The sequence below is a fragment of the Triturus cristatus genome, chromosome 6 (genome assembly GCF_964204655.1).
Source record: "Triturus cristatus chromosome 6, aTriCri1.1, whole genome shotgun sequence".
NCBI classification, from domain to species: Eukaryota; Metazoa; Chordata; class Amphibia; order Caudata; family Salamandridae; genus Triturus; species Triturus cristatus.
This window is the reverse complement of record NC_140589.1, coordinates 1,049,215,054-1,049,238,387: the sequence shown is the minus strand read 5'-3', so window position 1 is coordinate 1,049,238,387 and position 23,334 is coordinate 1,049,215,054. Positions and strand designations below refer to the sequence as shown.

The following is a 23,334-nucleotide window of genomic DNA, read 5'->3' as shown; positions in this document are numbered from 1 at the left end:
GCGACCCCTTGGGTAAGGGTCGCTTCCTTGGGGCCATTTATTATTTGAAGACTTTTCTGCCCCCTCTGGGGGCAGATCGGTGTTTTTTTTTCGCCGTTTCTGCTCCCAGGGGGGGCAGAAAAGCCCACTAGACACCAGGGATATCAGTATTTATGTAGGAAGCGACCCCTTGGGCAAGGGTCGCTTCCTAGGGCCCCTAAATATTTGGAAGACTTTTCTGCCCCCTCTGGGGGCAGATCGGTGTTATTTTTTCGCCATTTCTGCTCCTGGGGGGGGGGCAGAAAAGCCCACTAGACACCAGGGATATAAATATTATTGTAGGAAGCGACCCCTTGGGCAAGGGTCGCTTACTTGGGCCCCTAAATTTTTTGAAGACTTTTCTGCCCCCTCTGGGGGCAGATCGGTTTTATTTTTTCGCCGTTTCTGCTCCCACGGGGGGCAGAAAAGCCCACTAGACCCCAGGGAATTAGTTCAAATAAAAATAGAAGTGACCCCCTCGCTTCCAGGGTGCAATTTGTTTTCTGCCCCACCTGGCACACAACCCGATTGACCATTTGGGTAGTGACATAGCATGTTATAATGTTTATTGTTATATTTTTTGTGATTTCCAATTGTAATGTTTTTTTTTTGTTTACTTTTTTGTTCTAGGTGAAGGCTTTTCTTCTTTTCACGTTGCCGTTTTGTGGCTGGTGGTTCTGCTGTTTGTGTAGTTTGGTAAGAGACTTATTTTTGTACGATGTAAATGTGTTTGATTTCTCTGCCTGTTTTTTTTTTGCAAATGGTGTAATAATAGCAGTATGTTTGGTTTTTGAGTGTCAAAAACTTTTTGCATTGGTGCTCGATGTGTATTTTGTTGTCTTGTGAGTAATTTTTTTTTTTTCTTCTTTCTAGTTTGATATCGTTGGTTTTTGCTGTGTCACTGCAGAGTTTGTTTCTGGTGAGTGCAGCTGTCTCTTGTAATTGGATTGTATAGTTTTTGAGTACATTGATCTTTGTGATAAAGGTACACATTTCTTTACTTACTTGGTGTGCACATTGTTGGTTGTTGTTGACTTGTTTGTGCAGTCTTCTATCTTAGTAAGTATAATGGCTAGCCGCAGGATTACTGCTCAGCAGGTTGTTGGTTTGCTGTTTGAGTCTTCCTCTGATATTGGTTCAGAGACTGACTCTGCATCTGAGGGAGAGGAGGCAGGGGACGATTCTGGCAGTGAGTTTTCTCTCCGTATGGGGTCATCGGATGATGAAGATACTCTTAGTGCGGATGAAGTGCCTGTGTTAGAGGAGGAGACTGATGTGCCGATAGTGCGGCAAGAGGCATCTGGGCTGCAGCCTGCGGCTGCAAGGCTTCCCGTTGGTGTAGTGCGGCAAGAGACATCTGGGCTGCAGGCTGGGGCTGCAAGGCTTCCCGTTGGTGTAGTGCGGCAAGAGGCATCTGGGCTGCAGGCTGGGGCTGCAAGGCTTCCCGTTGAAAGTGATGACCTCTGGGTTGCCCCTGGCATGGTGCAGCCGGAATTGCCAGAGTTTACTGGTGTTCCAGGGTCTAGAGTGAATACTGAAAACTTTTTGCCTGTAAATTTTTTTCAGTTGTTTATGGACGATGTGTTTTTGGCAGAGATTGTTGAGCAGACTAATTTGTATGCCGAACAGTTTTTGAGGGACAACAGTGCCAGTCTTAAGCCACACTCTAGAGCTACCCGGTGGACTCCCACAAATGTTGAAGAGATGAAGAAGTTCTTGGGTTTAACTTTTTTGATGGGCTTGCTAAGGAAGCCATCAATGGCTTCATATTGGTCTAGCAGTCCCTTGATGGCAACGTCTATTTTTCCGGCAGTCATGAGTCGTGACAGGTATTTGCTTCTGCTTCGGATGATGCACTTTGTTGATAATGGTTTAGCGTTGCCACGAGATCACCCTGATTGTGACCGTCTTTTTAAGATTAGGCCTGTCCTTGATCACTTTGTTGATCGATTTTCTGAGATTTATGCCCCTGGTAGAGAAATTGCAGTGGATGAGTCTTTGGTGTTGTTCAAGGGCCGCTTAGTTTTTAGGCAATACATTCCTAGTAAGAGGGCACGCTATGGAATAAAGCTGTATATGCTGTGTGACAGTAGGACTGGATATGTCTCTAATTTCAGGGTGTACACCGGTAAGGAATCTAGGTTTAACCTCCCTGGTTGTCCGTCCACTTTTGGAGTGACTGAGAAAATTGTTTGGGAACTTGGTAGAGGATTTTTTAACAAAGGCCACCATTTATATGTAGATAACTTCTACACTGGTGTGCGGTTGTTCAGGGAATTGGCCAAAGTGGACACTTTTGCTTGTGGCACAATCCGCTCTAACTGTAAAGGTTTTCCGAAAGAACTTGTTTGTCATAAGCTTGTGCGGGGACAGTGCAGTGCGTTGCGTTGCCAGGAGCTTCTTGCTGTGAAGTTTACAGACAGGAGAGATGTCTACATGCTGACTTCCATCCATGTTGAAAGCACTGCACCTGTGACTGTTTGGGGTCAGGTCGCTGAAGTGCGCAAACCTGTGTGCATTTTAGACTATAATAGGCACATGGGTGGTGTTGACAGAGTAGATCAGAGGTTGGAACCTTACATTGCTCTTCGTAAGGCTTACATTTGGTACAAGAAGTTGGCTATTGTAACGCCCTGAACGTCTCAGGATCGTTTAACAGACACGACAATGAGGACGCAACCACTTGTGAAGGGTTAGTTCTTTTAATGAAGGCAAATAAAATACAAAGAACAAACAAAAGTTATAGTCACTGGAATCCTCCAGGCTAAGTACGTTACCAGCCCACAGCACGGATGGTCCTAACCGTCCTCTGCATATACGCCGATCCCGGCGTATGCCAACAGAGGGCAGAAATGAAATGGCCGACAATGCCAATCGGTAGGCTGTGAGGGGCACGAAGAGTGTTGGGGAGAATCGAGGAGTCAGGGAAACACCCAGCCGGGGTCTCTACCTGAAGGGAGCAGCCGCTCAACCTCTTCCTCAGACTGCACCGGGACACGGAGTCACCTCCTGGTGATGCGTCACCGATACCCCAATCACAAGCAAGAAGACTGAACCGAGAGCAGCCGCTCGATCGATCCTGTGGACTTCCGAGTCTGTAACGCGGCAAACACCTCCTGGTGTGCGTTACAGCTGGCAGTCCCTGTGTCTCTGGTCGGGCTGGGAGTTACGACTCCAACCAGGAAAAGCGCCACTGCGCTTGGACTCAGCCGAGTCAAAAAGCGAAGCTCAATGGTTGACCGGTAGAGCTTCCGGGTCCTTCACAGGTGACGATGGGGCAAGACACGGCCCAGGGAGTAACGACTCGACCTACCTCCGTTCTTGCCTTACTGGAGCACCACTCCGGAACACTGCTCTTCACGAAGCAGGTACGTCGGTGTAAACACAATATCCGACAGCCTTGTAACTCCCGGTTCCTCCCTTTATAGGGCGTGTTTTCCTTGAGTTATGTAACAGCTCTCCTGTTTACATAAGGGCGTGTTTTCCCTTGAGTTATGTAACAGCTCTCCTGTTTACATAAGGGCGTGTTTTCCCTTGAGTTATGTAACAGCTCTCCTGTTTACATAAGGGCGTGTTTTCCTTGAGTTATGTAACAGCTCTCCTGTTTACATAACCTCTCAACCGCTAAGCATCCTGGGAGATGTAGTCTGTTTACGCTGGTTACCGTTTTCCTCCCCTCGCATGACAGGAATTCTTGACAGCTATCCATCTTTTCCACTTGGCAATGTTTAATGCTTTTGTTGTGTTCCAGGATTCTTGCCCTGAGTCAAAGATGACTTTTGCTAAGTTTCAGGAGTCTGTAATAGGCAGCCTTGTTGTAGTGGAACAGGCAAGTGTTCCTAGAGTTGGAGTGGTGGAGGATGTTGCTAGATTGAAAGAACGCCACTTTCCAGATCACATTCCTCCCACACCCGCAAAAGATTTTCCCAGTAGGAGATGTAGAGTCTGTTGGCGAAGAGGTTTGCGGAAGGAGAGTCGTATGTACTGCCCCGATTGTCCCTCTCATCCTGCACTGTGTCTCCCTGCTTGTTTCAGAGCGTACTACACGCGAAAAAATTTCTGGGAACATTCATCAGTGGTAAAGTGAACTGCCTGGTCTGTATTCTTTAGAAAATATGATTCTGTTTCAAGGTTGGTGTTAGTGCAATGTATTTAGTTGCTGATTTTCTGTTAGAAGATTTGTATCTATTTGCAATTGGTTTGTGTTTTTATTTTTTTCTAAAAAAATCCTAAATCTGATGGCGGTGTGTGTAGGCTTGCGCTTGGCTGTTGGTGTGTGTGGACTGGCACTTGGTTGGTGGTGTGCGTGGAATGGTGCTTGGCTGACGGTGTGCGTGGACTGGCGGTGTGCATGGACTGGCGGTGTGAGTGGACTGGTGCGTGGCTGGTGGTGTGCGTGGAATGGTGCTTGGCTGGCGGTGTGCGTGGAATGGTGCTTGGCTGGCGGTGTGCGTGGACTGGTACTTGGCTGGCGGTGTGTGTGGACTGGTGGTGTGTGCGGACTGGTGTTTGGCTGGTGGTGTCCGTGGACTGGAGCTTGGCTGGTGGTGCTGTGGACTGGAGCTTGGCTGGTGGTGTGCGTGGACTGGAGCTTGGCTGGCGGTGTGCGTGGAATGGTGCTTGGCTGGCGGTGTGCGTGGACTGGTACTTGGCTGGCGGTGTGCGTGGACTGGTGGTGTGTGCGGACTGGTGCTTGGCTGGTGGTGTCCGTGGACTGGAGCTTGGCTGGCGGTGTAGGTGGATTTGCGATTGGCTGCCGGTGTGCCTGGACTGGCGATTGGATGGCGGTGTGCCTGGACTGGCGCTTGGCTAGCGGTGTGCGTGGACTGGCGTTTGGCTAGCGGTGTGTGTCGACTGGTGCTCGGCTGGCTGTGTGTGAGTAGTGACTTTCTGCTGGTCACTACACACACTGCTAGCTGAGTGCCACTCCACGCAATCCTTCAGCCTGTGTAGTTGCTGTGTCTGGATTGTGGGCGTGTGAAAGTGATGGGCCCTTGAATGGCGCTGTGTGCTGGTGTGAGTTTTGTTATGTGATGGGCCCGCGGCTGGCGGTGTGAATGGTTTTGTATGTCTCACACGTATGAAAGGTGTATGAATGGCCTGTAAAGAGGTTGGTGCCTTGTCGTGGCTTTACAGCTCACGAGCTGTGAGTCAATGGTTCAGTTTCTCGCCCTTTCAATTATTACCAGTGCATTTCATGTTTTGTGAAATCACTTGCTAATACAATTTTATCTACTGAACCATCACTCACCCTCGTGCCAAATCCAACCAGTATGTGTGTGCGCTTGCGGGTTAGATGGCTGTGCAGTAATATTTGTCTTTCTGAAGCAGGGTGTACCTTGTCCCTTTTTGGTGATTTTTGTACTGTGTTGCTTTTGTACCTGGTGGTGCAAATGGTCTTGTTTGTATCACGTATGAAAGGTGTGTGAATGGCCTGTAAAGTGGTTGGTGCCTTGACGTGGCTTTACAACTCACGAGCTGCGAGTCATTGGTTTGGTTTTTTGTGAATTTAATTATTGACAGTGCATTTCATTTTTGTGAAATCTCTTGTTAATAAAATTTAATACACTGAACCATGACTCGCCCTCGTGCCAAATCCAACCAGTATGTGTGTGTGTTTGAGGAATAGATGGTTGTGCAGGAATCTTTGTCTTTAGTTTCTCTGCCAAGGTACACTTTCCATGTAAGAATAACCCACCAACTGTAGATATTGTCGAAAACCCTTGGGAGTTCATGGTGATGTCTCTCTAGTGAATTGAAAAATATTTTTTTATCCCCATTGTCCTGTAAACCTCAAACTGTCTGCCACATTTTCTTTGCAGTATTATTCCAAAATTCTCACGCTGTAGTAACAATAGTTAATCTGGTTTTGCAAGGGGGGTTACTTTGGTTTTTTGCCCGGTGCTCGGCGGCCATCTAGGGAAACCTTCCAAACCCACACATTTCTGAAAACTAGACACCCGGCGGCTTCCAGGGAGGTATGGCTTGCGTGGATCCCCCAACGTTTCCTTACCCAGAATCCCCTGCAAACCTCAATTTTTGCTGAAAAAATCACTTTTTTCACACATTTTGGGGTGGGAAAGTAGTGGCATCACCGGGCTCACACAAATTTACCACCACCCAGCGTTCCCCCAGGTCTCCCGGTAAAAATGGTGCCTCACTTGTGTGGGAGGCCCAAGTACCCGCGGCAGGCAAGGGCCCAAAACGTAGTGAGGCGACATCAAAATGGCCTATCGCCAAACCACCTGGTTTTGCAAGGGGGGTCACTTTGGTTTTTGGCCCGTTGCTCGGCGGCATTCTAGGGAAACCTACCAAACCCACGCATTTCTGAAAACTAGACACCCGGCGGCTTCCAGGGAGGTATGGCTTGCGTGGATCCCCCAAAGTTTCCTTACCCAGAATCCCCTGCAAACCTCAATTTTTGCTCAAAAAATCACTTTTTTCACACATTTTGGGGTGGGAAAGTAGTGGCATCACCGGGCTCATACAAATTTACCACCACCCAGCGTTCCCCCAGGTCTCCCGGTAAAAATGGTGCCTCACTTGTGTGGGAGGCCCAAGTACCCGCGGCAGGCAAGGGCCCAAAACGTAGTGAGGCGACATCAAAATGGCCTATCGCAAAACCACCTGGTTTTGCAAAGGGGGTCACTTTGGTTTTTGGCCCGGTGCGCGGCGGCCATCTAGGGAAACCTACCAAACCCACGCATTTCTGAAAACTAGACACCCGGCGGCTTCCAGGGAGGTATGGCTTGCGTGGATCCCGCAAAGTTTCCTTACCCAGAATCCCCTGCAAACCTCAATTTTTGCTAAAAAAATCACTTTTTTCACACATTTTGGGGTTGGAAAGTAGTGGCATCACCGGGCTCACACAAATTTACCACCACCCAGCGTTCCCCCAGGTCTCCCAGTAAAAATGGTGCCTCACTTGTGTGGGAGGCCCAAGTACCCGCGGCAGGCAAGGGCCCAAAATGTAGTGAGGCGACATCAAAATGGCCTATCGCAAAACCACCTGGTTTTGCAAGGGGGGTCACTTTGGTTTTTGGCCCGGTGCTCGGCGGCCATCTAGGGAAACCTACCAAACCCATGCATTTCTGAATACTAGACACCCGGCGGCTTCCAGGGAGGTATGGCTTGCGTGGATCCCCCAACGTTTCCTTACCCAGAATCCCCTGCAAACCTCAATTTTTGCTCCAAAAATCACTTTTTTCACACATTTTGGTGTGGGAAAGTAGTGGCATCACTGGGCTCACACGAATTTACCACCACCCAGCGTTCCCCCAGGTCTCCCGGTAAAAATGGTGCCTCACTTGTGTGGGAGGCCCAAGTACCCGCGGCAGGCAAGGGCCCAAAACGTAGTGAGGCGACATCAAAATGGCCTATCGCCAAACCACCTGGTTTTGCAAGGGGGGTCACTTTGGATTTTGGCCCGGTGCTCGGCGGCCATCTAGGGAAACCTACCAAACCCACGCATTTCTGAAAACTAGACACCCGGCGGCTTCCAGGGAGGTATGGCTTGCGTGGATCCCCCAACGTTTCCTTACCCAGAATCCCCTGCAAACCTCAATTTGTGCTCAAAAAATCACTTTTTTCACACATTTTGGGGTGGGAAAGTAGTGGCATCACCGGGCTCACACAAATTTACCACCACCCAGCGTTCCCCCAGGTCTCCCGGTAAAAATGGTGCCTCACTTGTGTGGGAGGCCCAAGTACCTGCGGCAGGCAAGGGCCCAAAACGTAGTGAGGCGACATCAAAATGGCCTATCGCCAAACCACCTGGTTTTGCAAGGGGGGTCACTTTGGTTTTTGGCCCGGTGCTCGGCGGCCATCTAGGGAAACCTACCAAACCCACACATTTCTGAAAACTAGACACCCGGCGGCTTCCAGGGAGGTATGGCTTGCGTGGATCCCCCAACATCAACATTGCCTATCCCAAATGTCGCCTCACTACGTTTGTTGTCCTTGCCTGCCGCGGGTACTTGGGCCTCCCACACAAGTGAGGCACCATTTGTACCGGGAGACCTGGGGGAATGCTGGGTGGTGGTAGATTTGTGTGAGCCCGGTGATGCTACTACTTTCCCACCCCAAAATGTGTGAAAAAAGTGATTTGTTGAGCAAAAATTGAGGTTTGCAGGGGATTCTGGGTAAGGAAACGTTGGGGGATCCACGCAAGCCATACCTCCCTGGAAGCCGCCGGGTGTCTAGTTTTCAGAAATGCATGGGTTTGGTAGGTTTCCCTAGATGGCCGCCGCTCACCGGGCCAAAAACCAAAGTGACCCCCCTTGCAAAACCAGGTGGTTTGGCGATAGGCCATTTTGATGTCGCCTCACTACGTTTTGGGCCCTTGCCTGCCGCGGGTACTTGGGCCTCCCACACAAGTGAGGCACCATTTTTACCGGGAGACCTGGGGGAACGCTGGGTGGTGGTACATTTGTGTGAGCCCGGTGATGCCACTACTTTCCCACCCCAAAATGTGTGAAAAAAGTGATTTTTTGAGCAAAAATTGAGGTTTGCAGGGGATTCTGGGTAAGGAAACGTTGGGGGATCCACGCAAGCCATACCTCCCTGGAAGCCGCCGGGTGTCTAGTTTTCAGAAATGCGTGGGTTTGGTAGGTTTCCCTAGATGGCCGCCGAGCACCGGGCCAAAAACCAAAGTGACCCCCCTTGCAAAACCAGGTGGTTTGGCGATAGGCCATTTTGATGTCGCCTCACTACGTTTTGGGCCCTTGCCTGCCGCGGGTACTTGGGCCTCCCACACAAGTGAGGCACCATTTTTACCGGGAGACCTGGGGGAACGCTGGGTGGTGGTACATTTGTGTGAGCCCGGTGATGCCACTACTTTCCCACCCCAAAATGTGTGAAAAAAGTGATTTTTTGAGCAAAAATTGAGGTTTGCAGGGGATTCTGGGTAAGGAAACGTTGGGGGATCCACGCAAGCCATACCTCCCTGGAAGCCGCCGGGTGTCTAGTTTTCAGAAATGCGTGGGTTTGGTAGGTTTCCCTAGATGGCCGCCGAGCACCGGGCCAAAAACCAAAGTGACCCCCCTTGCAAAACCAGGTGGTTTGGCGATAGGCCATTTTGATGTCGCCTCACCACGTTTTGGGCCCTTGCCTGCCGCGGGTACTTGGGCCTCCCACACAAGTGAGGCACCATTTTTACCGGGAGACCTGGGGGAACGCTGGGTGGTGGTAAATTTGTGTGAGCCCGGTGATGCCACTACTTTCCCACCCCAAAATGTGTGAAAAAAGTGATTTTTTGAGCAAAAATTGAGGTTTGCAGGGGATTCTGGGTAAGGAAACGTTGGGGGATCCACGCAAGCCATACCTCCCTGGAAGCCGCCGGGTGTCTAGTTTTCAGAAATGCATGGGTTTGGTAGGTTTCCCTAGATGGCCACCGAGCACCGGGCCAAAAACCAAAGTGACCCCCCTTGCAAAACCAGGTGGTTTGGCGATAGGCCATTTTGATGTCGCCTCACTACGTTTGTTGTCCTTGCCTGCCGCGGGTACTTGGGCCTCCCACACAAGTGAGGCACCATTTTTACCGGGAGACCTGGGGGAACGCTGGGTGGTGGTATATTTGTGTGAGCCCGGTGATGCCACTACTTTCCCACCCCAAAATGTGTGAAAAAAGTGATTTTTTGAGCAAAAATTGAGGTTTGCAGGGGATTCTGGGTAAGGAAACGTTGGGGGATCCACGCAAGCCATACCTCCCTGGAAGCCGCCGGGTGTCTGTTTTTCAGAAATGCGTGGGTTTGGTAGGTTTCCCTAGATGGCCGCCGCGCACCGGGCCAAAAACCAAAGTGACCCCCCTTGCAAAACCAGGTGGTTTGGCAATAGGCCATTTTGATGTCGCCTCACTATGTTTGTTGTCCTTGCCTGCCGCGGGTACTTGGGCCTCCCACACAAGTGAGGCACCATTTTTACCGGGAGACCTGGGGGAACCCGGGGTGGTGGTAAATTTGTGTGAGCCCGGTGATGCCACTACTTTCCCACCCTAAAATGTGTGAAAAAAGTGATTTTTTGAGCAAAAATTGAGGTTTGCAGGGGATTCTGGGTAAGGAAACGTTGGGGGATCCACGCAAGCCATACCTCCCTGGAAGCCGCCGGGTGTCTAGTTTTCAGAAATGTGTGGGTTTGGTAGGTTTCCCTAGATGGCTGCCGCGCACCGGGCCAAAAACCAAAGTGACCCCCCTTGCAAAACCAGGTGGTTTGGCGATAGGCCATTTTGATGTCGCCTCACTACGTTTGTTGTCCTTGCCTGCCGCGGGTACTTGGGCCTCCCACACAAGTGAGGCACCATTTTTACCGGGAGACCTGGGGGAACGCTGGGTGGTGGTAAATTTGTGTGAGCCCGGTGATGCCACTACTTTCCCACCCCAAAATGTGTGAAAAAAGTGATTTTTTGAGCAAAAATTGAGGTTTGCAGGGGATTCTGGGTAAGGAAACGTTGGGGGATCCACGCAAGCCATACCTCCCTGGAAGCCGCCGGGTGTCTAGTTTTCAGAAATGCGTGGGTTTGGTAGGTTTCCCTAGATGGCCGCCGAGCACCGGGCCAAAAACCAAAGTGACCCTCCTTGCAAAACCAGGTGGTTTGGCGATAGGCCATTTTGATGTCGCCTCACTACCTTTTGGGCCCTTGCCTGCCGCGGGTACTTGGGCCTCCCACACAAGTGAGGCACCATTTTTACCGGGAGACCTGGGGGAACGCTGGGTGGTGGTATATTTGTGTGAGCCCGGTGATGCCACTACTTTCCCACCCCAAAATGTGTGAAAAAAGTGATTTTTTGAGCAAAAATTGAGGTTTGCAGGGGATTCTGGGTAAGGAAACGTTGGGGGATCCACGCAAGCCATACCTCCCTGGAAGCCGCCGGGTGTCTGTTTTTCAGAAATGCGTGGGTTTGGTAGGTTTCCCTAGATGGCCGCCGCGCACCGGGCCAAAAACCAAAGTGACCCCCCTTGCAAAACCAGGTGGTTTGGCGATAGGCCATTTTGATGTCGCCTCACTATGTTTGTTGTCCTTGCCTGCCGCGGGTACTTGGGCCTCCCACACAAGTGAGGCACCATTTTTACCGGGAGACCCGGGGGAACGCTGGGTGGTGGTAAATTTGTGTGAGCCCGGTGATGCCACTACTTTCCCACCCCAAAATGTGTGAAAAAAGTGATTTTTTGAGCAAAAATTGAGGTTTGCAGGGGATTCTGGGTAAGGAAACGTTGGGGGATCCACGCAAGCCATACCTCCCTGGAAGCCGCCGGGTGTCTAGTTTTCAGAAATGCATGGGTTTGGTAGGTTTCCCTAGATGGCCGCCGCGCACCAGGCCAAAAACCAAAGTGACCCCCCTTGCAAAACCAGATGGTTTGGCGATAGGCCATTTTGATGTCGCCTCACTACGTTTTGGGCCCTTGCCCTCCGCGGGTACTTGGGCCTCCCACACAAGTGAGGCACCATTTTTACCGGGAGACCTGGGGGAACGCTGGGTGGTGGTAAATTTGTGTGAGCCCGTTGATGCCACTACTTTCCCACCCCAAAATGTGTGAAAAAAGTGATTTTTTGAGCAAAAATTGAGGTTTGCAGGGGATTCTGGGTAAGGAAACGTTGGGGGATCCACGCAAGCCATACCTCCCTGGAAGCCGCCGGGTGTCTAGTTTTCAGAAATGCATGGGTTTGGTAGGTTTCCCTAGATGGCCGCCGAGCACCGGGCCAAAAACCAAAGTGACCCCCCTTGCAAAACCAGGTGGTTTGGCGATAGGCCATTTTGATGTCGCCTCACTACGTTTGTTGTCCTTGCCTGCCGCGGGTACTTGGGCCTCCCACACAAGTGAGGCACCATTTTTACCAGGAGACCTGGGGGAACGCTGGGTGGTGGTAAATTTGTGTGAGCCCGGTGATGCCACTACTTTCCCACCCCAAAATGTGTGAAAAAAGTGATTTTTTGAGCAAAAATTGAGGTTTGCAGGGGATTCTGGGTAAGGAAACGTTGGGGGATCCACGCAAGCCATACCTCCCTGGAAGCCGCCGGGTGTCTAGTTTTCAGAAATGCGTGGGTTTGGTAGGTTTCCCTAGATGGCCGCCGAGCACCGGGCCAAAAACCAAAGTGACCCCCCTTGCAAAACCAGGTGGTTTGGCGATAGGCCATTTTGATGTCGCCTCACTACGTTTTGGGCCCTTGCCTGCCGCGGGTACTTGGGCCTCCCACACAAGTGAGGCACCATTTTTACCGGGAGACCTGGGGGAACGCGGGGTGGTGGTAAATTTGTGTGAGCCCGGTGATGCCACTACTTTCCCACCCTAAAATGTGTGAAAAAAGTGATTTTTTGAGCAAAAATTGAGGTTTGCAGGGGATTCTGGGTAAGGAAACGTTGGGGATCCACGCAAGCCATACCTCCCTGGAAGCCGCCGGGTGTCTAGTTTTCAGAAATGCATGGGTTTGGTAGGTTTCCCTAGATGGCCGCCGCGCACCGGGCCAAAAACCAAAGTGACCCCCCTTGCAAAACCAGGTGGTTTGGCGATAGGCCATTTTGATGTCGCCTCACTACGTTTGTTGTCCTTGCCTGCCGCGGGTACTTGGGCCTCCCACACAAGTGAGGCACCATTTTTACCGGGAGACCTGGGGGAACGCTGGGTGGTGGTAAATTTGTGTGAGCCCGGTGATGCCACTACTTTCCCACCCCAAAATGTGTGAAAAAAGTGATTTTTTGAGCAAAAATTGAGGTTTGCAGGGGATTCTGGGTAAGGAAACGTTGGGGGATCCACGCAAGCCATACCTCCCTGGAAGCCGCCGGGTGTCTAGTTTTCAGAAATGCGTGGGTTTGGTAGGTTTCCCTAGATGGCCGCCGCGCACCGGGCCAAAAACCAAAGTGACCCCCCTTGCAAAACCAGGTGGTTTGGCGATAGGCCATTTTGATGTCGCCTCACTACGTTTTGGGCCCTTGCCTGCCGCGGGTACTTGGGCCTCCCACACAAGTGAGGCACCATTTTTACCGGGAGACCTGGGGGAACGCTGGGTGGTGGTAAATTTGTGTGAGCCCGGTGATGCCACTACTTTCCCACCCCAAAATGTGTGAAAAAAGTGATTTTTTGAGCAAAAATTGAGGTTTGCAGGGGATTCTGGGTAAGGAAACGTTGGGGGATCCACGCAAGCCATACCTCCCTGGAAGCCGCCGGGTGTCTAGTTTTCAGAAATGCAAGGGTTTGGTAGGTTTCCCTAGATGGCCGCCGAGCACCGGGCCAAAAACCAAAGTGACCCCCCTTGCAAAACCAGGTGGTTTGGCGATAGGCCATTTTGATGTCGCCTCACTACGTTTATTGTCCTTGCCTGCCGCGGGTACTTGGGCCTCCCACACAAGTGAGGCACCATTTTTACCGGGAGACCTGGGGGAACGCTGGGTGGTGGTAAATTTGTGTGAGCCCGGTGATGCCACTACTTTCCCACTCCAAAATGTGTGAAAAAAGTGATTTTTTTGAGCAAAAATTGAGGTTTGCAGGGGATTCTGGGTAAGGAAACGTTGGGGGATCCATGCAAGCCATACCTCCCTGGAAGCCGCCGGGTGTCTAGTTTTCAGAAATGCGTGGGTTTGGTAGGTTTCCCTAGATGGCCGCCGAGCACCGGGCCAAAAACCAAAGTGACCCCCCTTGCAAAACCAGGTGGTTTGGCGATAGGCCATTTTGATGTCGCCTCATTACGTTTTGGGCCCTTGCCTGCCGCGGGTACTTGGGCCTCCCACACAAGTGAGGCACCATTTTTACCGGGAGACCTGGGGGAACGCGGGGTGGTGGTAAATTTGTGTGAGCCCGGTGATGCCACTACTTTCCCACCCTAAAATGTGTGAAAAAAGTGATTTTTTGAGCAAAAATTGAGGTTTGCAGGGGATTCTGGGTAAGGAAACGTTGGGGGATCCACGCAAGCCATACCTCCCTGGAAGCCGCCGGGTGTCTAGTTTTCAGAAATGCGTGGGTTTGGTAGGTTTCCCTAGATGGCCGCCGCGCACCGGGCCAAAAACCAAAGTGACCCCCCTTGCAAAACCAGGTGGTTTGGCGATAGGCCATTTTGATGTCACCTCACTACGTTTGTTGTCCTTGCCTGCCGCGGGTACTTGGGCCTCCCACACAAGTGAGGCACCATTTTTACCGGGAGACCTGGGGGAACGCTGAATGGTGGTAAATTTGTGTGAGCCCGGTGATGCCACTACTTTCCCACCCCAAAATGTGTGAAAAAAGTGATTTTTTGAGCAAAAATTGAGGTTTGCAGGGGATTCTGGGTAAGGAAACGTTGGGGGATCCACGCAAGCCATACCTCCCTGGAAGCCGCCGGGTGTCTAGTTTTCAGAAATGCGTGGGTTTGGTAGGTTTCCCTAGATGGCCGCCGCGCACCGGGCCAAAAACCAAAGTGACCCCCCTTGCAAAACCAGGTGGTTTGGCGATAGGCCATTTTGATGTCGCCTCACTACGTTTTGGGCCCTTGCCTGCCGCGGGTACTTGGGCCTCCCACACAAGTGAGGCACCATTTTTACCGGGAGACCTGGGGGAACGCTGGGTGGTGGTAAATTTGTGTGAGCCCGGTGATGCCACTACTCTCCCACCCCAAAATGTGTGAAAAAAGTGATTTTTTGAGCAAAAATTGAGGTTTGCAGGGGATTCTGGGTAAGGAAACGTTGGGGGATCCACGCAAGCCATACCTCCCTGGAAGCCGCCGGGTGTCTAGTTTTCAGAAATGCATGGGTTTGGTAGGTTTCCCTAGATGGCCGCCGAGCACCGGGCCAAAAACCAAAGTGACCCCCCTTGCAAAACCAGGTGGTTTGGCGATAGGCCATTTTGATGTCGCCTCACTACGTTTGTTGTCCTTGCCTGCCGCGGGTACTTGGGCCTCCCACACAAGTGAGGAACCATTTTTACCGGGAGACCTGGGGGAATGCTGGGTGGTGGTAAATTTGTGTGAGCCCGGTGATGCCACTACTTTCCCACCCCAAAATGTGTGAAAAAAGTGATTTTTTGAGCAAAAATTGAGGTTTGCAGGGGATTCTGGGTAAGGAAACGTTGGGGGATCCACGCAAGCCATACCTCCCTGGAAGCCGCCGGGTGTCTAGTTTTCAGAAATGCGTGGGTTTGGTAGGTTTCCCTAAATGGCCGCCGAGCACCGGGCCAAAAACCAAAGTGACCCCCCTTGCAAAACCAGGTGGTTTGGCGATAGGCCATTTTGATGTCGCCTCACTACGTTTTGGGCCCTTGCCTGCCGCGGGTACTTGGGCCTCCCACACAAGTGAGGCACCATTTTTACCGGGAGACCTGGGGGAACGCGGGGTGGTGGTAAATTTGTGTGAGCCCAGTGATGCCACTACTTTCCCACCCCAAAATGTGTGAAAAAAGTGATTTTTTGAGCAAAAATTGAGGTTTGCAGGGGATTCTGGGTAAGGAAACGTTGGGGGATCCACGCAAGCCATACCTCCCTGGAAGCCGCCGGGTGTCTAGTTTACAGAAATGCGTGGGTTTGATAGGTTTCCCTAGGTGCCGGCAGGGCTAGGGTTCAAAATCTACAGCTAGTCACTTTGCCAAAAAAAGGGTCATTTTTCACTGCAAAACCACGTTGCGTTTTGCGCCGTTTCCTGTCGCGGGCACTAGGCCGACCCGCACAAGTGAGGTACCATTTTTCTCGTAGGACTTTGGGGAACGCGGGGTGGGTGGAAATTTGTGGATCCACGCAGATTCCAGAACTTTCCATCACAGAAATGTGGGGAAAATGTGTTTTTTTTGTCAATTTTGTACGTTTGCAAGGGATTCTGGGTAACAGACCATGTTGCGAGGCAGTCAAGTCACCCCATCCTGGATTCCCCTGGGTGTCTAGTTTTCAAAAATGTATAGGTTTGCTAGGTTTCCCTAGGTACCGGCAGGGCTAGTGTTCAAAATCTACATCTAATCACTTTGCCAAAAAAAGGGTCATTTTTCACTGCAAAACCACGTTGCATTTTGCGCCGTTTCCTGTCGCGGGCACTAGGCCGACCCGCACAAGTGAGGTACCATTTTTCACGTAGGACTTTGAGGAACGCGGGGTGGGTGGAAATTTGTGGATCCAGGCAGATTCCAGAACTTTCCATCACAGAAATGTGGGGAAAATGTGTTTTTTTTGTCAATTTTTTACGTTTGCAAGGGATTCTGGGTTACAGACCATGTTGGGAGGCAGTCAAGTCACCCCATCCTGGATTCCCCTGAGTGTCTAGTTTTCAAAAATGTATAGGTTTGCTAGGTTTCTCTAGGTGCCGGCAGGGCTAGGGTTCAAAATCTACAGCTAGTCACTTTGCCAAAAAAAGGGTCATTTATCACTGCAAAACCACGTTGCGTTTTGCGCCGTTTCCTGTCGCGGGCACTAGGCCAACCCGCACAAGTGAGGTACCATTTTTCTCGTAGGACTTTGGGGAACGCGGGGTGGGTGGAAATTTGTGGATCCACGCAGATTCCAGAACTTTCCATCACAGAAATGTGGGGAAAATGTGTTTTTTTTGTCAATGTTTTACGTTTGCAAGGGATTCTGGGTAACAGACCATGGTGGGAGGCAGTCAAGTCACCCCCTCCTGGATTCCCCTGGGTGTCTAGTTTTCAAAAATGTATAGGTTTGCTAGGTTTCCCTAGGTGCCGGCAGGGCTAGGGTTCAAACTCTACAGCTAGTCACTTTGCCAAAAAAAGGGTCATTTTTCACTGCAAAACCACGTTTCGTTTTGCGCCGTTTCCTGTCGCGGGCACTAGGCCGACCCGCACAAGTGAGGTACCATTTTTCTCGTAGGACTTTGGGGAATGCGGGGTGGGTGGAAATTTGTGGATCCACGCAGATTCCAGAACTTTCCATCACAGAAATGTGGGGAAAATGTGTTTTTTTTGTCAATTTTTTCCGTTTGCAAGGGATTCTGGGTAACAGACCATGGTGGGAGGCAGTCAAGTCACCCCATCCTGGATTCCCCTGGGTGTCTAGTTTTCAAAAATGTATAGGTTTGCTAGGTTTCCCTAGGTGCCGGCAGGGCTAGGGTTCAAAATCTACAGCTAGTCACTTTGCCAAAAAAAGGGTCATTTTTCACTGCAAAACCACGTTGCGTTTTGCGCCGTTTCCTGTCGCGGGCACTAGGCCGACCCGCACAAGTGAGGTACCATTTTTCTCGTAGGACTTTGGGGAACGCGGGGTGGGTGGAAATTTGTGGATCCACGCAGATTCCAGAACTTTCCATCACAGAAATGTGGGGAAAATGTGTTTTTTTTGTCAACTTTTTACGTTTGCAAGGGATTCTGGGTAACAGACCATGTTGGGAGGCAATCAAGTCACCCCATCCTGGATTCCCCTGAGTGTCTAGTTTTCAAAAATGTATAGGTTTGCAAGGTTTCCCTAGGTGCCGGCAGGGCTAGGGTTCAAAATCTACAGCTAGTCACTTTGCCAAAAAAAGGGTCATTTTTCACTGCAAAACCACGTTGCGTTTTGCACCGTTTCATGTCGCGGGCACTAGTCCGACCCGCACAAGTGAGGTACCATTTTTCTCGTAGGACTTTGGGGAACGCGAGGTGAGTGGAAATTTGTGGATCCATGCAGATTCCAGAACTTTCCATCACAGAAATGTGGGGAAAATGTGTTTTTTGTCAATTTTTTACGTTTGCAAGGGATTCTGGGTAACAGACCATGTTGGGAGGCAGTCAAGTCACCCCATCCTGGATTCCCCTGGGTGTCTAGTTTTTAAAAATGTATAGGTTTGCTAGGTTTCCCTAGGTGCCGGCAGGGCTAGGGTTCAAAAACTACAGCTAGACTCTTCGCAAATAAAGTGTAAATTTTCAGTGTGAAAATGTGGTGCGTTCACCCTAGGTTTTGAGCCACTTCCTGTCGTGGGCACTATGCCTACCCACACAAGTGAGGTACCATTTTTATCGGGAGACTTAGGGTAGTTCAGATTTGTAAAGCAACTGTTATTACCTATTGATTTTTGATGCATTTCTCCCTTCCAAATGAAAGACATTGTATAAAAAAAAAGTCATTTTGAAAAATGACCAATAATTGTCATGCAAATATGAGTATTCCCAATTTCGAAAATGTACAAATATGCACTGTTTCTAAACTCTGTAATTTGTTCCCATTTCAGAAATACATAGGTGTCTTTCATACCGATTTTTCCATGTATACATTTTCCCACAATAATTGCTATATACCCGGAACAAAAAAAAAAACATTACAAAATGCTGCGCAGTTTTCTACTCTGGGTTCGTTGGGCTCTTGGTGAACCTACAAGTCCTATATGTCCCCACAACCAGGAAGGTCCACCGGATGTAACGGTACATTGCTTTCAAAGAGATGTCATAATTCGAAGAAGTTACAGGTGAAAACGTTGACTCAAAATGCTGCTTTTTTCAACAATTTTTTAATTTTTCCTATATTTACCTGTAAGTTTCTATAAAGAAACCTTGATGGATCTACACAAATGACCCCTTGCCGAATTCAGAATTTTGTCTACTTTTCAAAAATGTATAGCTTTACAGGATCCATTATTGTTTTTGTACCCATTTCTACCGTTAACTGGAAGGAGGTTGAAAGCACAAAAAATAGCAAAAATAGGGTATGTCTCAGAAAAATGCCAAAACTGTGTACAAAATGTTGGTTTTCTAACAAAATTCTGTCATTCCCTAAAAGCTGGATAAATGGTGATTTCAGCCCCACAAACCCTTTTTTGATACCATTTGCAGAGAAAAACCCAGAAGCTTTCATTTGCAGTCCGTTTTTCCAATTTTTCACAAAAAAAACAAAATTTTGCTGTATTTTGACTAATTTCTGGGAACCCTGTAGGAGAATCCACAAACCCTGGGTACCTTTAGAATCCCCAAGATGTTGGAAGAAAAGGACGCAAATTTGGCATGGATACCTAATGTGGTCAAAAAGTTACAGGGGCCTAAGCGCGCACTACCCCAAATAGCCCAAAAAAGGCTTAGCACAGGAGGGGAAAAGGCCTAGCAGCGAAGGGGTTAAAGGAAGTGGAAGCTGCGAAATAGGTCAATAGCTGCTAGGGTCTGTGGATTCCAGAGTTGGTTTTTTTACTAAAGGAAGGAGAGAGGCCTTCTTCCAGTCCTTAGGAAAAATCCCGGTGGCGAATATGTTATTGTTCAGGGGGTTTAAAACAGATCCTATGATTTCTGGAATGGATTTCAAAACCAAAACCATGCATGGGTCTGTAGGGGATCCTGATCGCATGGAATTCAAGAGTTTTGTAGTTTCTGCTATTCCTAGCGGTGTAAAATTATCAAAGACTGGCCCAGGGTTGGGTTCGAACGGGACTATTTCCGGTGGGAGTATTCCTTCGCCCTAGTGAGTTGGGGTGAATGAGAAGATGCATTCCTCTTTTTGTTGGAAGAAAATGGCAGCTTTTCGCACAGTTCTGGGCTACTTGCACTCTTAGGAGAATTAGGTGAGGCAAGTTTTTTTACGGTTTTAAAAAGTTCTCTAGGGTTGGACTTGGCTTGGAGGATTTCATTTGAGAAGAAATTCCTTTTGGTTTCCATCGGTAATTCCTTATAGAGTTTAAGACTGTGCTTATAGATTTCTTTATCGTTGCTTGTATACCCTTTCCTCCATGCCCGTTCAAGTCTTTTACAGGCCAGTTTCTGAATTTTTAGCTTGTCTGAATACCAAGGGGCCGAGGATATATGATGACTGCTCACCACCCTGGATATTCCAGTACATGAGATTCTTCACATTTCAAGCACCTGCCTCGATCTTTGCCAACTCCTGATGTCAGAAGTGAGACTTAGCCACCTGAGAGTCCAGAGAGCCCAATGACTATACCTATGTCTCTGTCACCAAGGCCTGTCATGGGACCTTCTCCGGTATCTCCTCAGATTCACATGACCAGATCTGGGTGATTGATTTGAGCTCCAAAAAGACTTATTGAAGAGTTGTAATGAATAGAATATTATTGTTACTTTTTATTTAACAAAGGAAGAGATGTAGTGTCTTGTGAGTTACAGATGACTGGGCCCTTTTGGTTCCTGACGGACCACGTAGAACAGTGACATACATGTGTGTGTGTGGACCATAGAATTCATCATGTGAAATGTTCAGTTCATGGTTACACGCTGAGGAATAAAGACGTGTAAAGCCAAGCTCCGTCTGTGGTGTAATCATTTACAAGTACCTGGACTGGGTTAGGACGCTACAACACCTTACCTTAGTCAAAGAAGAAACTGCCCTCTTATGCCTAAACCTCGATTAATGTTGGTTAGGGGTTTCCTTTAGGGAATACACTTGCTGTATGTTCTCCATTTTATTTGTAATACATCAAATGTGGAATTTTTATTTTGTTTTGCAATTCCGACTAATGGATTATTTAAAATTGTAATGATGATGAATAAATATTATTATTTATTCAATTAATATATCTATTCAATTAATATATCTATTTGAATTCCTTTGTTAATAAAACCCTTTAACTCACACCAATTCTCTTTACTGATTCTTGTGAAGCCCCAGTTGGACTTCCCTGCTCATGGTGCTTGATGTAAATGATTGCTCCTTCTCAACTCTCCTTGTTGACGAACAAACGTCCGTACAACCAGTGGCAGGGATTATTTAATGATTATACTCAACCACTAAGATACAAGAATCCCCGCTTTGGCACTACCACATAAGTTATATTTTGAAGAAAATGTACAACTTTTTGCTATAAAAATGAAATACTAGAGTAGGTTGTAAGACCCTCTTCATTGTGAAACCTCCTTTTCAACCTATTAACTTTTGGAGGTTGTATGTCAAAATATTGAGTTTTATATCAACCTGCCAATATATTAAATCCAGAATATCAGGTGCCACTCTGTATTCATGGTAAGTATATATAAATAAGATGCACATGTGTAATTAACAGTAGTCCACTTTGATGATATAGCAGTAGTCAATATTCTGGATTAAATATTTTTGTACTTCAATATAAAAAACTCAGTATGGTAGAGCACGCTTTTAGCAATTTGTATTGAATAATGTTTTGTAAAATTCTGCTTTTTGGCCAATCATTTGAGATCATTTGTTAAGGCAAATGCCTCATCAGTTCTCCTAGTGCTGAGTGGGTTTAGTTCATCTTCGGGTTGACACTCGAGACACCTAATGTGACTAAGTGGGCTCAATCTCCCTGGGGAGGGAGCACTTCTAAGTCCAATTGTCAGTGGATTCTCTGTGGTGTGTTTAAAATAACCTAATTCCCTACTTGATTAGTTCTGTTTCCAGAAATTTGTGTAAGGTTCAAAACAAAAAGAGATATAGATTAGGGACATTCAGGGCCGGCTTTAGCACTGGTGGCACCCTGTGTGACACTGTTTGTTGGTGCCCTCCCAATGACCACAGCTACCACGGATTCCCTCTCTACCACCATTTAACATTGCTTCTCAAGTCTTTATAGCCAGTCTCTCTCAGACTGATTTACTTTTATAGTGCCACTCATACTAGCGTAGGGTGCCAGAGCACTTTAAATCACACACACATTGGCACAGAGACAATCATACGTGTGTAAACCAATGTATAGGAAATGTTACATAAGGCACAGGACTACAAGGTGTAGGAGTCACCTATACTGGTAGGCAGTATGGTTTAGGAGTCCTTGGTCTGGAAAAGCACAAACTCAGAATTTAAAACATAACCTCGTTGTTAGGGGTTTTCTTTAATAATAAAGATTGATTTCTTCTACCCAAATAAACCTTTTTTGCAAGTTTAGGATAATGAAAGACAGGGCAAAGAGACCTATAGCGCTCATACATATCTTGTACTTCGCATGCAGCTCTTTGATGACAGTTAACAGGTCACTATGCTATATTAGGATTTTAACTTACAAACAGCAAGTAACACAGGATCCCTGGGACACAAGCAGTAACCCACTGACCTGTTTACATTATATGTACTTTGGGATCTGCATGGTACCCATTCTTTGCAATAGGCACATTATCCCACTGCACTACCTTAGGATGAGTTAAAACTTCCACTGGACAAACTACATCTCTCTTCAGCAGGAACATTAATCAATGGAGTGATCTTGACGTTTTTATTGACAGTTGCTAAAAAGGAAAATATACTTGCAAAGAGGGCGCCCCACCCCAAGTTAGCGCCCCGTGCGGTGGCACCGATTGCACTGCCCTAGAGCCGGCAGTGGGGACATGTCAATGATCCCGTACATCTCCAACTGTTGCTACATGTTTGAGCCACCTTAGCCCAACTGGGTCTCGTGGCTTTGCTCAGGACCTCTCTAACCATTTCCCTATTCTCCTAAGTAAGGGTATACTATTCAGTGCTTAATGTATCTGTAATCACTATTTGTGACGTGAAAGTGAGGTTTTGAATGAATATTCACTCAATCAAGTTATTAGTTTTCATTCCCCTGGGTGCACTGGCTCGGTTCCTCAAAACAGGACTTGTTAAGGCCCAGAGGGCAAAAATAGAGGCCGGTGGACCCTTGTAATCTAACATTTGTCAAGGGTGCCAGCCCGGTTGGATGATCTAATGTTACCTTCATGCCCTGCATATTCACATGCATCCATATATCTCTTATTGTTTTTAACCTAGTAATCAAGTAAGGTACTTGAGGTCATTTTAAACACCCCACATAGATTCCACTGACAATTTCACTTAGAGGCGCTCCCTCCCCAGGAAAGTTGACCCTGCTCAGTCACACTAGGTATCTTCCCTATGATGAAGCATGCCACTGGTGAATTCTAGTGGATGTGAGTCTCTTTAAAATCGCTTAGGGACTCCTGGTTAAGAAAGGCATTTTTGGGACCCCACTTCCTTTTGATTGCTTGTTTACTGCTGTTCAGAATACTGCCAACATCTCTAGATTCTATATACTGCAAATGTGTAGCTGTCATTTTTCACTGTCATTTGCACCGACTTACTTGTCCAAAAACATTTAGTAGTGATTGATGAATCCAAATATTTGCACATATATCAAAACAATCTTGCACCTCCTTGTGCAATCTATATAGTCTGGCTTCAGGTATATCAGGGTGGCTACTTCAAGTCAAGACTTTAAAATATTTAACTACGGCAGGGCCACAACTAGTAAATGATGACTCTTTGTGTAGCACATCACTGTAATATTTGTAAATTGTAATCACTTTTCTCCATTCAACGCTTTCTGCTTTGTGTTTCAGGTAGATTGGCTGATCCTTCAAATAAGTCAACCTGTGGCTACTCACCTCGAGACTTGTACTGCATATCTGTTAATAGCTGGTGGGCTTGTAAGTATTTTATGAAATATGTAGTAGACTGTGCTATCCTTATTTTGCGATTTGGCCCAGTACCTTTCACTGCTTAAGAAATGTACATTAACGGT

General features: G+C 48.1%; 1 protein-coding gene across 1 annotated transcript in view; it reads left to right on the top strand.

Moving 5' to 3' along the window:
• Positions 1-23,334, top strand: part of C6H6orf58 (chromosome 6 C6orf58 homolog) — an 868,971-nt gene that overhangs the window by 119,145 nt on the left and 726,492 nt on the right. The window contains 1 exon segment of the mRNA XM_085609772.1: positions 23,153-23,239. Coding sequence (XP_085465898.1) covers positions 23,153-23,239 — 87 coding nt within the window.